Consider the following 16,146-nt stretch of genomic DNA (forward strand, 5'->3'; position numbering starts at 1 on the left):
CTCAAATTCTAATTTGACAATATCAGCAGTATTTTGAGTTATGTCCTGGATTAATACCTGAGCAATGAAGTAGTCTGAAGGACAACTATTGTAGTTTCTGTCAAAACATGTGAAGGTTGAGGTGGGCAAGATTGGAATCAGTGATTTCCAAGCCAGAGGTGGTGGTTGCTATTTAAATGTAGAATGTCATTTGATTTCAATATCTCCACGCATGGTGCTAAGTACCTGTTAACTTGGGAAAGTAGAAGGAAGAAATCTCATGTTTAAATTGCTGAAAGGATAAAAATCTTTATGCCTTTGCACTAGCAATGGGAGTATGGTGTGTGACTTCATTCTTGTCTGCAGTTATTATTATTTCTACTGAAGTGTTGCCAATCTGGGAGCTGAGCTAAGTTGTCAAACATCAAAACTCTGGTGATTTACTACCAAGCCCAGATTGGGAAGCTGGACAAAACAAGCACAGTTTTGACCAGGCTCTTCAATTGAGTAGTGTTTAATCTCTTTTTTAGAGAGATATTTTGTGATCCATGGAAGAAGCATAGGTAGCCTTAGGGACTAGCAGAACCTTATATTAAATCATAGTTATATATTCTAGATACATATTTACCTTTGGCAATTTCAGGGCTTCCCAATGATATGGAGTTGGTAATCACATTTTGAAAGAGCCATTTGAGGAGAAAGAAAGTTAAAATAAAAAAAGACTTGTGCAAGATATGTCTGAATTCCAAGAGACAAAAATATAAATTGGAAATCAATTTTCTGCTACTGCAGTTGTGTTGGGAATGCTAAAGCACTTCCAGATTGAAAGGATTAGCTGGTGACATCATGTTGCCCAGGGAACACCCAGTTGGGGCTCCTTTCATGTGCCTGTTAAGCTGCCCACCAAAGTGGTACCCATCTATCTACTCACGGCTGCCCATTTTCAAACTGCTGGGTCGGCAGGAGCTGGAGCGACTAACGGGAGTTCACCTCTGTCCCGTGACAGCAACCAGGTCTTGAATCCCAGCCTGCTGATTGTTGGCCCAATGTCCTAATCATATGAACTATCATGGTCCTTAATTTTCTGTTTAACACCCATTCTCCCAAAGTTCATGGGGGATTTATACTCCAAATTACATGTCCAGCCAAAAGACTCACAAAAGAATATTTTTTTGCACAAGACAAAGTGATAATGATGCCTAAAGGCATATTCAGCATGACAGCCAAAATCTTTCTAACACTCCTTATTGTCTTGGATATACTCCACAACTTACACTTTTTCTAAATAGTTGGCTAAAAAAAGTGAACTGTCTACTTTAGGGCCTCTGTACCATCAGAAACATTTTAAATATGAAAAATGTGCTGGCAATTAGCATTTGGTCATCAATTAGCTTGCTGATTACATGTTTTCATTTTAGAAAATGAAATGTTTAAAAAGAGCTAATGGAACTCTTGGTTTTCATAAGAAATATGCCATCAGGAAAGCATTGGGAATTGTTAGTTTACTATATTGAGTTATATGTACTGCAACATATGAGGTCATTTGACTTTCATCCTACCTGTTGGCAGTCCTACTCATTTCCTTAGTTATCTGTCAGCTGATATACTCAGAGGAGCCTTCTAATTGCAGCACATTTCATTCTACATCTTTCTTAGAGTAAACCAGACCCTCTTTCCTTTCTGTTTTCCATTTTCCCCCTTGTAGCTGTCATCTCAATAATCAGTTTCCTTGGTGACCAGTTTAATGACAACACAAAACAGAACTGTGATGTCACAGTTACATTTTCTAGTCCTCACCATAGTAGGTGAAGGACTAAGTAGACTGAATTGATGAGCCAATTGTGTGGCTATACTCCTTAAATTGACTTACTACTTGTAAATGGAAATACTGATTTTGCTAAGTGTTTCTGAAAGCAAGCTAATGGCTATTCCATCTACCTCTCTTTTTATTCACAGCTATATTAAGTATTTTTTATAGATTGATCTCAATAACCTCATTAATGAAATGCATAGAAAACCAGGACCAGAATCAAATGTTTATTTTTCTAGTACCTTGCTTACTGTGGCTTCCTTCAGGTGCATGCATTAAATTGTCCTTTAAGTTCAACAGTGCAACACAGTCACCATCAAGGGTTCTTCATCTGGAAAAAAGAAGTAATTTTCTTCGCTATGGATTTGCAGGTAAGTTTGGAGCTGATGACTATTGGTACTATGGTAGCTGAATACTCACGTTTTATAGTATATATTGTTCATTTACAATAACAATAATATCAAAGCTTATGTATTAAATAGCAGGATGGTGCAAAGCGTTACAAAGAGATGCTTTGCAAAACATATTGAGACAAACATAGCACTATCCTTGAAGGGTTCAAACAGTTGCAGTCTTTGCAAGACTTGTGTGTATTTTCATGTTATTATCAATTTGCTTTTAATGTTGTTTGCTCCCCAGAATTGCTGTAGAGCGGTGATGGCTAACCTTTTTGCTGTTGCATGCCAAAAGCAGGGATAGCGAGGGGGGTCGTGCGTGCACGTGCCCACACCCATAATTTAATGCCCTCCCTGTGGCCCACACCCTGTGCACATGCGCCTGCAACCCCCCTGCGCTCCCCCCACTTTTGGCACGTGACGGCAAAAAGGTTACCGGTGGGCCCAGTATGCCTGTTTTTTGCCCTCCCCATGTTCCAGAGGCTTTCTTGGAGCCTGGGGAGGCCGAAAACGACCTTCCTCATCCCCCCAGAGGCTGGAAACGATCCATTTCCCGACTTCCAGTAGGCCCAGAAGGCCTGAAAATCAGCTGGCTGGTGTGCACATGTGCGCTGGAGCTGAGCTAGGGCAACGCTCGGGTGCCCACAGATATGGCTCTGCGTGCCACCTGTGGCATGCGTGCCATAGGTTCACCATCATGGCTATAGAGTCAGGTGACCTTACAAATTTGATAAATAAAGCAAAAATAAAAGCAGCCTTGCCAGTCTTGCAAAGGGAAGCATATTAGTGCTTTTTTATGTTAACACACTCTTTCAAACATTTCATATAGCACTATGAAGAAATATGAAAATAGTATTTGTGTGTATAAAATAGCAAAAAATATTATGCAAGAACACTCATAAAATGCCATGCTGCCTTGCAATAAATCAAAGCTGTATGGCCAAACCCATTTGCTTTACTTCATTTATAGACAGAATAAGAAATAAACTCATCTGGATTCAACAAAGATATATCACTTACATTATGTCAAATATTATGTTACGTTCCTATGCTTGGTACCCTGTCATTAACTCCAGTCCTCTTAAATAATTAGTCCATTTTTGTAGGAGTTCAAAACTCTAAATGTGATTATTCTTCATGTATATGGAGAGTGCTTGATTTATCTTTTTTTTAAGGTTCCAAACAATAAAACTTTTTAAAAGTAATTGTATGATTCAGTGAGAAACTTGAAGGTACATAGAGATATATTATTAACATTTATTTTGTTAATACTTTTAGATAGTCAAGAGGAATAAATGAAAAGCTAATTGGTCTATATGTTAATTTTTCTTTGAGATTCTGGGCTTGAGTATGTTTTACATAAATGCCAGTATGGAGGGACTATCAAGATTGGAACTGACACTAGCATAATGGCTACAGCAATATTAACACTTTCTTCCTATTTCTGTCTTATTTTGCATAATGTGTCAAAGAATATGGGTAATCATGCACCAATTTACTCTGTTAGATTCACCTGCAAGTATTTTATGAACAGCACTTGATAAGGATTAGTTTGCCTTTCTTACCTATAGATATTTGGCAAGGTTACCTTTGGTAAGAATCTTTCTGCCTTCATTGATTAGGTTATGTTTATCTGTAATTTGTAATTTAAAATATAAGTGATAGTTTCTTGTTCATATAGAGATTGTTGAATCTTTCTAGGAGCCTGAATCTGTTTTGATGAAACAGCATTTTATGTGTATGATTTGTTTGTTTTATATTGCTTTCATGAGTTGGGTATTTATTTGGACTTCGTTGTTTAGTCTTACATTAAACAAAACCAAAGAATTAAGAATTTCTTAATAATTAAGTCTTGGAGTGCTACTAGGTACAGCAAATTGGTCTGATTTAGTATATCTCACTGAAAAGAAGCATTTGTTTTCATCACTCTAGCTCACTACTTGAGGATTCTTCTTTCCCCCCCATCCAGAGGTGGAGGGAAAAATATTCAGCTAAAGCTAGAAGAAGACGAAAAGACAAAGCTATCAGACTGGAGCGTCTTCCACTGCTGTATTTTCATTTTTTGCAGGTAGTCCTCAACTTATGACCACAACTGAGCCCAAAATTTCCATTGCTAAGCAAGACAATTGTTAAGTGAACTTAACAACTATTGATTGCTATGATTTAACAACTGTAACACAAACATGCACACACATGCGAGTGTGAAGTCTTCATTGAGGCTTTGCAAGCCTTTAATATTCCCCAAGGCTCATTCCACTAAACACACAAAACCCAATGAATCCAAGTCCTGAGCAACCTCAAGTCTGAGGGCAAAGAATAAGTCCGTAAGTCCACAGTCTGAGCACAATACATGAAACCAAAGTCCATGTCCAAAATCCAAGATTCAAAGTCCAGTCACAGGGTCATGGCACAAGTCTGGAAGCAGGAGTCACAAAGGCAGAACACACAAACAACAGGAAACAGATGAGTTGTCTCGAGTGTCACTTTGCTTCATGTGCCAACAGATGTAAGCCCATTATGAGGAATGAGGCTGCCTCCTTGCAAGTAACCTCGCCAACCTCCATTGCAAGGTGGGGCACACTCCAGTTTGAAACCTTTGTCTTTTCATCTTCCTCTCCATTCAGCTCTGGCTGCGGAGGCAGTTCTTCCTCCGCCCCACTGCATCTGTGTTCCCTCGTTACCTTGCAGTTCTAATTGGGTCCATGAGCTCTCTGGCTGCAGCTGCATCTCCCCTTTCTTCTTCAGCCTGGTGCTCATCTGGTTGTTTCCTGATGGTCTCTCCTAGGTCTCTTCTAGGTTCCTGGTGCTCATCTGGTTGTTTCCTGATGGTCTCTCCTAGGTCTCTCCTAGGTTCCTGGCCTCTGCCCTTCCCATGACCCATTCACTCCCTGCTCGGAGACCTTGGTGTCTTCCTTACTCCCCCACGCCCTCCTCTAAAGTCTCCAGAGTCTGCTCTTCCTCATCGTTGGAGCTGGCTTCAAGGAAAGCCATTACAGTTGTTAAGTGAATCTGGTTTCCCTATTGATTTTGCTTGTCAGAAGATCACAAAAGGTAATCGTATGCCCCCCCGATACGGAGACCATCATAAATATATGCCAATTGCCAAGCTTCTGAATTTTGATCAAATGACCATGGGGTTGCTGCAATGATTGTAAATGTGAAAAATGGCCATGAGACACTTTTTTCAGTGCCACTGTAACTTTGCATGGTCACTAAATAAATGGTTGTAAATCGAGGACTATCTATATCAGTGAAAGGTTTGCATCTGCTTTTGGCAATTTGTAGTTGTAAATGCAAGTTATTTCCCAGTAGTATTTTATTTACTTCTAACATATTGTGTATATATTCTATAAAGTTGCTATGATCTTGGTGGCTCTATGAATAATGATTCCAGAATACTTTTCGCATCATTTTTTTAGCATCGACACCCTTTGAGTAGTTAGGATCTGTGGACTAAATTCTTCAGATATTATAAACTGCTGAGGAGCGCTCTCTGGTGGTAATTACCTAAAAATCTGAATTCCCATAAATAAGGAAGAAAATAGGAAGAGCGCACAAATTTAATAAGGAGGTTCTAAATGTATGTTCATCTTGAGAATTCTGGCCTTAAATTTTATTATGGGTACATAAAATATTTTAAAGCAGATACAACGTGAAATTTAAATTCTGTGTCTATTCCTCTCTGATTTCAAGTGAAAGTTTATTGTATTCTCTTTACCACCATTGGCTAATTCTTTGGAACTCTTAGCAGTCACTGAAATCAAAAGTGTTGATGATGCAGATCCTCTCCATCTCTTTTTCTCTCTGAAATTTATTCATCACCTCAATCCAATTGCATTCTGGGCAGGTTACACCATATATAATACAATAAGAACAGAATATAATAAAATGTAGCAAATATATAACTGAAATAATTGCAAGGTAAAAAAAAATACTTAAATATCCTTCAGAAAAGGTAGGACAGGACTTTGTTTGATTGGATGTACTGTTTTGAAGGTAGGTGACCATTGCTGCAGACACTTTTGCAACTGCCTCCAGATAGCAGGGCTTTGTCATGCTTTAGCTTTGAAAGGAAAAATGGACCTCAGAACAGAGTGCTCAGAACAGAGTGCTCAACCTTGGCAACTTTAAGACCCCAGTTGTCTCATGAAATGCCTATGTTAATGGCCTTTCACTTAATAGCTATTGCTTCTCCTTCAATAGTTCTGTGAGAATCCTAATGTATTCATGTTTACTGAGAGCTCATAGGTTTTATGGTTATTGAATATAATTTATAATAAAATGACACATCATAGTTTAGAATTGGCTTGATAGATCTCATGATTTCAATTTATATATACATATACAACTTTGTGTATTTCTCTTTTTTGAAGTATGTGAACTTCCTTTTTATGAAGTGTGCCAGACAAATGTATCAAGGATTGAGTGCACAGAGCTAGGATGCTGTTACCACAAAGAGACATGCTATAAGAAAGCTGTACCAAGTAAGTAATTATCACAGTAGTTCAACAATATCCATTTGATAGAAACTACAGTGATGTCACGTGTGTCATGACACTATGCAAAAGACAACAAATCTTTGTTATTTGCATGTTGCATGATGTACATGGCATCACTTGTCTCCCTATGACACTCTTGCAACCTCTTAGTATGGTTGCTAATTTTTCAAATGAATCTAATGCTATTGTTTGTTGTTTCAAGTAGAAAACAGATCTGATTCTGATGAAAGGTGGACTTTCATCAGAAAAGAAAGACACTTATATTGTACAACATAAACATATATTATGGCCAGTTTGGTGTACTGGTTAAGGCACCAGGCTAGAAACTGGAAATCCAGGAGTTCTACTCCCACCTTAGCTACGAAGCCAAGCCTAGGTAACCTTGGCCAGTCTTATTTCTCTTATTCCAATTCATCTCACAAGGTTGTTGCTGTGGGGAAAACAGGAGGAGGAAGGTGTGTTGGATATGTTCACCACCTTGAGTTGTTTTAAAAGTAATTTAAGACAGGGTATAAATAAAAATAAATAGGAACTATTTTTAAGTATCCTTTAAAACAACTGATATATTTTAACACTGTACAACAGCTACAAATTTGGGATGACTACAAACATAGGCCCTAAACACCATTGATACTGGGCATATGTTAACATATGTGTAGTGTATAAAGGCCATTTTTAATGAGATATACAACAGAAGCCAGAGTTATGTAGAACTTAAAACTTAAAATTGGTATTCATAATTCTCTCTCAGAACAAGTCAATTTTATCTGAATTATTTCTCCTGTTATAAAATGAAAAAGACATAAAAATATGCAAAACAAAGCTAGAAAAGGTAAACAATGGATTTATTAATCTTCCCCATTATTAAAAAAAAACTGGAAATGTCATCTCTCCTCCCCCTTTCCTCTTGCTTTCAAAATGTACCTTGTTCTTCTTTCTTTGAGTGTTGCCTCAAAGCAAGTGGATGTTAAAACATTTTCCTTTTCTGGAAGACTACTAGTGAGCAGGCAAACAACCATAATAGACTGTGGCAAATGAGAGCAAAACTTCATAAATACCCTGCAGGTGTGCCAATGCCTTAGATCAGGGGTGTCAAATTCAAGGCCCGGGGGCCACAGCAAAGGACCGGCCTGCAGTGCCTCTTGCCAGCGAAAATGGAGCTCGTGAGGGAAAGAAACCCTCTGGCAGAGGTTGCAGGATGCCATCGTAGCTGAAAATGGAGCTTGGGAACCCATTTTCACTGGCAAAGTGCTCATGCCACTACAGGCGCCCCTGACATGAGTTATTTTCAGCTGGCTACACCCACCCTGGCCATGCCCCCTGCCCCCCCAAGGTAAAATCTTAATGTGGCCCTCAATGAAATTGAGTTTGACATCCTGCCTTAGATTTTTTCACAGTGGGCAGGAAAGCGAGTTTTAATTAGAAGTAGAAAATAATACTTCTTCTCCTTCAGAGTTCTGTTTGCGAGGCCCAGAGTTAGAAAAAAAGCTCAGTCTCGTAAAGCTCATTTTTACTTGGGCTAGGAGTTAATAGTGGTGAAGGACATAATGGGTGGGCCAACAATTCTCCATCATAATTTTTACAATCAGATTTTCTTTATACTTTATGAAGGCAGTTTTAGTGAACTTCCTATTCCATTTCTCTTCTTTATTGCTTTGTAAGCTTTGGATGAACAGAAGGCAGTGACTAGGGCGGTAGCCTACTGGCTAAAAATGACCCAGATGGATGCCAGCAGACTCCCTAAAATATGTCTAGAGGAACAGCAGATTTCAAATCCTCAAAGGTATTCCTGGCTAACCCGGCTGTCAGAAATATTGAACCAATATGGCGAAGGGTTCCCGTTGTGTGACACACTGAACCAAGTTAAACAATGGATTAAAGATATACATGGGCAAATGGACATGGCAACCCTTTCAACTAATCATTCCCTTAAACTGCTGACAGCAGTTAAAACAACTTTCACTCTGGAAAAGTATTTACATTTAGAAATGCCATCAGTGGAGAGACAGTTATTTGTTAAAGTTTAGATTCGAACTTCTAGATACCAACGTTAGATTCGGCCATTATCGGAAAATCCCGTATGACAAAAGAATATGCATATGTGGGGTAAACGTCGTGGAGGACACGGCGCATATAATATTCGAATGTAGTCTCTATCAAGAAGTAAGAAAACAATATCTGTCCCCAATTATAAATAAATTTTCCCACTGGAATATAAGCCAAAAATTAGCATTTCTGTTGAGGGCTGACTCTCCTCCCCTGGTAAGAGCGATCACTCGATACCTTAAAAGAATGACGGCAATACGAGCCAGTTATATCAAAAAAAAAATTATTGATTGTAAGGAAGATGAGCTCAGTTAGAGAGGAGCTATCCTATTTGGGTTATCTAGTCTTGGCAACTTAGCTATTGAAATTTGATATTGTAAAATTTTAATGTCATCTATCATATATTTTTAGATTGCTATTTTTGTAACTGTTTTATCTTTTTCCCTTTTTCTTTTCTGTTTTGTTTGAAAAGGCCTTCGGGCTATTCAATAAACTATACTAATACTAACAGAAGGCAGTGTCTGATTCATGATCGAGATTCTTCAATTTCCTTTAAGCAAACAGCCATTTAAGCCAACAAGTTCTGAATTATTTATTAGCCAAAACAGAAGAGATACAGAATATAACATTCTAAAGAACTTGTATTTATTTGTTACCCAATAATAAGAGTTCTCTGGATAATATTTGAAACAAATAATGTGGAACTATTTATTGATTTAAGGAATTAATTACTATGTTATTAAGGTAGCATATCCTTTTTCTCAAAACTCCCCAGAATCTCTTCAAAATGGTTTAGAAATGCAGTAGAATAAATATATTATTATTCTTGGGTCTGGCAGATTAAAAGACTGTGAACTTAATATAAAGGTCCATAATCAGCAGTTCAGGTGCAGTCAAGGAGTGGACAAGTCAAGCTTTATAAACCACCTAAAGCACTCACGCTCGATACCTTGACTGTATTGCAATTTAATGACAGAAATTTGTAAAATATTTTAAAAGCAAATGAACATGGGATTTGCCAAACTGAATTAAATCTACACAGCTTCTGTCTTAACTGTGTCCTGACAAAGTCCTCTGTCACTATACAGGAGATCAGAGTAGTCTTACAGTGATTTGCAGAAATATTTGAGATGAGTTGTGATTCCTTATTTCCAAGAGCCAATGAGAAAGTGGGGAGGGGACCATCCTATCTCCTGTTGAATATTGTTCCTTGGAGGAGCCTCTGGAAAGTCTGGGTTTATGAATGAAATAAAATAACCTTATTCTAATTAGCCTTCATTTTTAGGAGGACTTTCTCTTAAAAAGTGAGCCTTTTGTTTCAATACTGGTAGAACCCAGGTTCTATGATCCAGAATGGTAAAATACAAAATGTTGAGAACTACTGATTTAGTGTGTGTACTTGTAAGTCATTCTCAATCATGTGAGGAAAACCCTGGGTAAAAAAAGGAATTAGCCAGCCATTCAGAAGATTTGAATACCTGTTGGCAGAATTAGGAATATTATTTTCCCTTATGCTTGATGGTTTTAAATTGGTACACTACACCCTCTTTCAAACAGTGCGTGTCTTAAAACACAACTTTTTGTACATAGACTAATATGTTGGTTTCTTTTTCTTTTTTGGAGAGTCATCTTCCACTCTTTTCAAATCAGTAAATGAAGGAAAGTATATTACAATTGAGTGGAATATTCTGGCTTTTTAAAATCATCCCCCAGGTAGTCACATTCATCCTTAGTTGTGGAATGATAGATGATACTGTGCAAATTCCATGAGTCGTGTACTTGAGTTAGATACTGAGATGCAAGAACTTAATCATGGTATTTGTGTGATGACATCACCATTCACAGATCATTATTTTAGCTTTATTATTTTGATACAGATAGTGCTACAGTCATTAAAAGTGTTTCTATTAAATCTGCTGCTTATTATAATTTTTTAAAAATATATTTTTATCTTGTTTGAGGGTTGAAGAATTTTTTATTTTTCTTTCACTTTTTTAGGTTATATGAAAGCATTTATTGCCTTAATAGCTATAATACTGGCAGTGTTCACTTTATTTATGCTGCAAAGGTAAGCTGATGATTTAAGTACGGTAGACTTGATTGCTCAAAAATTGACCTTCCATGGATTACTGGCATTATTCCAGGAAAAGAAAATTCAAGAAAATATTCTTAAGGATATAGTGCGGCAGAGATGGGTTTCAGCAGGTTCTGGCCACTTCTGGAGAACCAGTTGCAGAAATTTTGAGTAGTTCGGAGAACTGGTAAATACCACCTCTGACTGGCCCCGCCCCATCTATTCTCTGCCTCCCGAGTGCCATGGGGATTTTGCAGTATCCTTCCCCTGCCACACCCACCAAGCCACACCCACCAAGCCATGACACACCCACTAAGCCACACCCACAGACCATTAGTAAAAAATTTTGAAACCCACTACTGTAGTGCAGAGAAGGAGAGGATTTTTTTTGCTCATGTTTATGTGTGCATATGTATATTGAGGGATTCTGATGGATTAATTTTTATAGAGGAATGTTTTAAAATATTACAAGAAGTCAGTCTAATATCTATAAATTTATATTAAATTGCTATTGCATTATTTTACTTGTGAAAATCTTTATTTAAGCATAAATGCTTGATTCCTCTAATGCACCAAGCTAGGGACTAAGGCTGCACATAAGAGAGTTGAAAGCCACAATGAGCAAGATAATGATGTAAAGTGCACAGGCCTATGTCATGTACATTGGTTGGGCTAAGGGTTTTTTGTTTTTGTTTTGTAATCAAACGAGTGATGGAGAAGTTACTTTATAAAACTATGTTAAACTATTTTAGAGTTTACACAAGCATAGAACAATACCCCCAATTTGAATGCAAAAAGGTATTGTGCAACTTTAACCAATGTGTCCTTTCCTGGGATTGTGTTGCAGTTGCTACACAATGCTAGGAAGAGATACAGTTATTTGAAGGAGTTGCTGAGAGATATTATTTGAGTGTCCAAATATATATTACTATATATATATAAGGTCATCCTTGACTTACGACCACAATTGAGCTCAAAACTTCCACTGTTAAGCAAGATAATTGTTAAGTGAATTTAGTCCCATTTTACAACCATTCTTGCCTTAATTGTTAAGTGAATCACCACAGTTATTAAGTTAATAACATGGTGGTTAAGTGAATCTGGCTTCCCCATTGATTTTGCTTGTCAGAAGGTCACAAAAGGTGATCACAGGTGATCACTTACGGGACCGCCTACTACCACAAACAGCCTCCCACTGGCCGGTACGCTCTCATAGAGAGGGGCTCCTCCAGGTGCCGTCAGCCAAACAATGTCGACTGGCGGCCCCTAGGGGGAGGGCCTTCTCTGTGGGGGCACCTACTATCTGGAACAAGCTCCCCCCGAAGATAAGGAGGATCCCAGATCTGTGCACTTTCCGCCGTGCTTTGAAGACACTCCTATTCCAGCAGGCTGGCCTGGCCTAATTTTTTCCCCTTCTTTTAAATTTTTAAACTGAAATTTTAATTCGTTTTAAATTATTGGGTGTTTTTAATTGTCTCGGGCAAAAATTATTTAATTAGGTTTTAATCATGTTTTAACTTTTGTATTTATGTGTTTTATTTTGTGCTGTTCACCACCCTGAGTCCTTCGGGAGTAGGGCGGTATACAAATTTAATAAAATGAAAATGAAATGAATGAAAATCACATGACCCAGGGATATTGCAACCATCATAAATAACATGCCAATTACTAAGCATCCCAATTTTGATCAGGTGACCATGGGGATGCTCCCCCCAAGCTTTTGTAAGTATAAAAAATGATTATATATCACTTTTTTCAATGCTGTTGTAACTTTGAAAAAATGGTTGTAAGTCAAGGACTATCTGTGCAGTCCTAATTTATATTAGAGTTTCCATGTGTTGCATGTCTCAGAATAGTGGGAAATCATGTCACCAATTTTTTTTATTTTTTATTTTTTTATTTGATTTATATGCTGCCCTTCTCCGGAGACTCAGGGCCACTTACAATGCGTTAAGCAATAGCCTTCATACTTTTGTATATTTTATACAAAGACATCTTATTGCCCCCACAATCCGGGTCCTCATTTTACCTACCTAAGAAAGGATGGAAGGCTGAGTCAACCTTGAGCCTGGCGAGATTTGAACTTGCAGTAATTGCAGGCAGTTGATGTTAATAACAGTGCTTTAGTCTGCTGTGCCACCAGGGCTCAATTGTTGGGTATCACATTTAAAGAAGATTGTACAGCTCAGAAAAATATTGGTTTGAAGGCCACATGCAACTAAGGCTTCAGGATGGCCACCCGAGCACATTATATAGCTTGATGGACCTTCTTTAAACTAATGTGCAGACTGATGCATCATTTTAAAATCTTATTTTATGGCAGTGGAATAGCAACCAAAGACTCCAGGGCTATGTAGTATTGAGCATTTAATTTTGTTCAATATTGATAAAAATTGGTGGACCAATTTTTCATCCTTTTGAGGCAAGAAAACCATGAAGACTGCATTCATTGCTAGTCCTACAGTATATTTTAACAAATTTAAAACGTATTGTAGGACTCCCCTTATCTTCACAGAATATGAACAAAACAAGCCTCACCCATTATGCATTACACTCTCATTTATTTTGATGTTTGGATTCCCGAGAACAGTTAAGTGTAGCCCTTGGACAGAGTAGGATAGGGTAGGGTAGGGTAGAGTATAATATAGAATAGAATAGAATAGAATAGAATAGAATAGAATAGAATAGAATAGAATAGAATAGAATAGAATAGAATAGAATAGAATAGAATTATTGGCCAAGTGTGATTGGCCACACAAGGAATTTGTCTCTGGTACATAAATTCTCAGTGTACATACAAACAACAAAATATTATAAGATATCAATAGGAAAAGGTAATAGTAGTAATAGTAAAGATGAAAAGGATAATAGCAATATAGCCCTATTACATGGGTAAATATCTTTACACGTAAGGTTAAATATCTTAAGATAAAGAAATCACACACACACACACACACACACAAATACATACAGTTAAATATCTTAAAACATACACTTATCATGACTGATGATAAAGATGGATAATTTTTTTGTAGCTGAAATGCAGGTAACATTTGTTTGGAAAATAAGTGTTGTAGATGAATTGATTTTTAGGTCTTAGAAAGATACAGGGTTACTTTCACAATATTCATGTATTCATGACAGTCCAAGCCCAAGACCCAAATAGGTGTTTAATGTCTATGCAGGCTAGTGTAAGTGATAAAAAAACTGATTTTCAGGAACTTGTCATTTTCTATAATTCTATAAATTCTATTTTGGAATTGGTGATGAACTTTAGAAAAATCCTAGGTTTACTACCCTATTTTGAAACCCATCAATTAAGCAAGATTCCATTGCAGAATACTGCTATGTTGCCATTTATTACTACTTAGTAATAAATAAAACTACTAATAAATGTACATACATACTTATATACTCCATCTTGCTATTTCTGTTTGGGATAAACAGTGTTATGCAATGCAAGACATAGAAAAGAAGAGATTGTAAGCCAACAATATTAAGGCATGAAGTACAAGAAGGAAAAGGGAAACATGGTTAAAACTATAAATATCAAATAATTGAATGTCACTAAAGTTGTTTAGGTGGGAAGGAAATCTTGTCAGCCCAGAAAAAGAAAAACAAAGAAGATAAAGAAAGTGTATCTGATACAGATAGTACAAGTGAATCTGAAGAGGAGGAATATGAAGAAGACTAAGTTGATGCTTTGAAATGTAAGCATATTATGTATCCTGCTAAACTGAAAGAGTATTATGATCTTATTCAGTAGAGATAATTTAGTTTGTCCTGAAACACAAGCATTTTTGGGGAGATGAAGAACAGCAAACTAGGAGGTTTGTGTCCTGACATCAGAAGGCGAATGATGTGATTTATATTCTGGTATTAGACTTCACTATATAATAGAGCAATTTACCCAGTCATTTAATAAAGCACATTATCCTTTTGGGGTTATTATGGCTTGTTATGGACCCCACTGTAGCTTTCTGTTTGTTTTGTCAGATGTTAATTTTTGCTGATGTTGATAATTTAATATTTTTGTAGAATTTACATATTATTAACTGTTATATTTTTCTGCAAGTGCTGTGCAAGCGAAAAATATCAGTATCTTAATATACAGACTATACTAATTGGGTAAGTCCATCTTTTGCCCCTTTTTCTGGGCCTTATGATCTGCCATTTGCACAATAATTGTGTAATAAATGAAAATAAAATTCCATTGGCCCTCCACTGTTTGGTCTTGCTTAGATTATGCTGTATTATTTTCTATCTTAGTGAACTTTACAGAAAGCACTCTGGTAGTTTTCAAAGCAGCTGGAAATTTGCAGTGACTGTTATGATGTAAGTTAATTGGAGTTTTCTGCAAGGCTCAACATGGGAACAAAGGCTACAGGAGGGCTCAATTAGTTTGTAGTCCGTTCACCATCTTTATAGTGGTGCTATTTCTCTATTGTTATTTTGCTTAAGTCAAAGTTTTAGTGGAGATGGCAGAGGCACACACTTGCAAAGGCAGCTGGTTGGAATTCTAGAAATAACATCCCTTGTTTTCCTGCTATTATTCCTCTCTTTAAAAAAATGCAAATCCTTTATAGAGAGTAAATTTGTTAATCAATAGATTGTTTGGGAAATTGTGCCTATTTTTCCACTTGCTAATGAGTTAATATATGCATGAAACTTTAAGATTTACTCATTTGGTGAAACAGTCAATAAATGTCCCATAAAATTCTTAGTTCTCAATGACTGACTCATCAAGAGATATAAAACTTAATTTAGATACGATTTGTGCAAACCAAATGAATATTCATCTGCTTCCATTCATTTCAATGGCAGATTATATCCCAAGTTACTTGACTAAGTATCCCTTAGATCTGTGATGGCGAACCTTTGGCACGCTTGCCACAGGTGGCATGCAGAGCCCTCTCTGCTGGCACGCGAGCTGTCACCCAGCTCAGCTCTAGACCACATGCACATGCGCCTCCTGCCGGCCAGCTGATTTTCGGATCTCTGCCGTGCATGCGCAGAGGGCGAGGGCATGTGGGAAATGCACATGCATGTGTAGGGGAGACCCATGCGCATGTGTGGGGGCAGGGCAGAGCATGAGGGGGTGTGGCGCGCCTGCCTGCGGCCTGTTTTTGGTCCCAGGAGGCTGCAGGGAGGCCTGGTAGGCCCAAAACGGGGCACGGGGGTTGAGTGTGCATGCACAGGGGAAGTATGGGGTGGGGGTTATGTGCACATTACATTATGGGTGCAGGCACACGCATGCGCTGTCACGCCCGCTTGTGCCCACTTTTGGCACACACCAACAAAAAGGTTAGCCATCACTGCCTTAGATTCTTCACCTCACAATTT

General features: G+C 37.7%; 1 protein-coding gene across 1 annotated transcript; it reads left to right on the top strand.

Moving 5' to 3' along the window:
• The first annotated feature begins 1,979 nt into the window (after positions 1–1,979).
• TEX29 (testis expressed 29) lies at positions 1,980–14,497 on the top strand. Its single transcript, XM_070943293.1, has 4 exons — positions 1,980–2,160; positions 6,558–6,668; positions 10,728–10,797; positions 14,377–14,497. Exons 1-4 carry the CDS (start codon positions 1,980–1,982, stop codon positions 14,495–14,497), a joined length of 483 nt encoding a protein of 160 aa, XP_070799394.1.
• Positions 14,498–16,146: the final 1,649 nt, after the last annotated feature.

The sequence above is a fragment of the Pituophis catenifer genome, unplaced genomic scaffold (assembly GCF_029215685.1).
Source record: "Pituophis catenifer annectens isolate HBS135680 unplaced genomic scaffold, rPitCat1.0.hap2 SCAF_4, whole genome shotgun sequence".
In the NCBI taxonomy this organism is placed as follows: Eukaryota; Metazoa; Chordata; class Lepidosauria; order Squamata; family Colubridae; genus Pituophis; species Pituophis catenifer.

What these genes read in the sequence shown, in the direction of transcription:
- TEX29 (XM_070943293.1), top strand. Translation starts at nt 1,980, where the DNA reads ATGAAATGCATAGAAAACCAGGACCAGAATCAAATGTTTATTTTTCTA. An exon ending in CTATAAGAAAGCTGTACCAA is followed by an intron (nt 6,669 to 10,727) that starts GTAAGTAATTAT and finishes TCACTTTTTTAG; the next exon opens with GTTATATGAAAGCATTTATT. An exon ending in ACTTTATTTATGCTGCAAAG is followed by an intron (nt 10,798 to 14,376) that starts GTAAGCTGATGA and finishes ATGTCACTAAAG; the next exon opens with TTGTTTAGGTGGGAAGGAAA.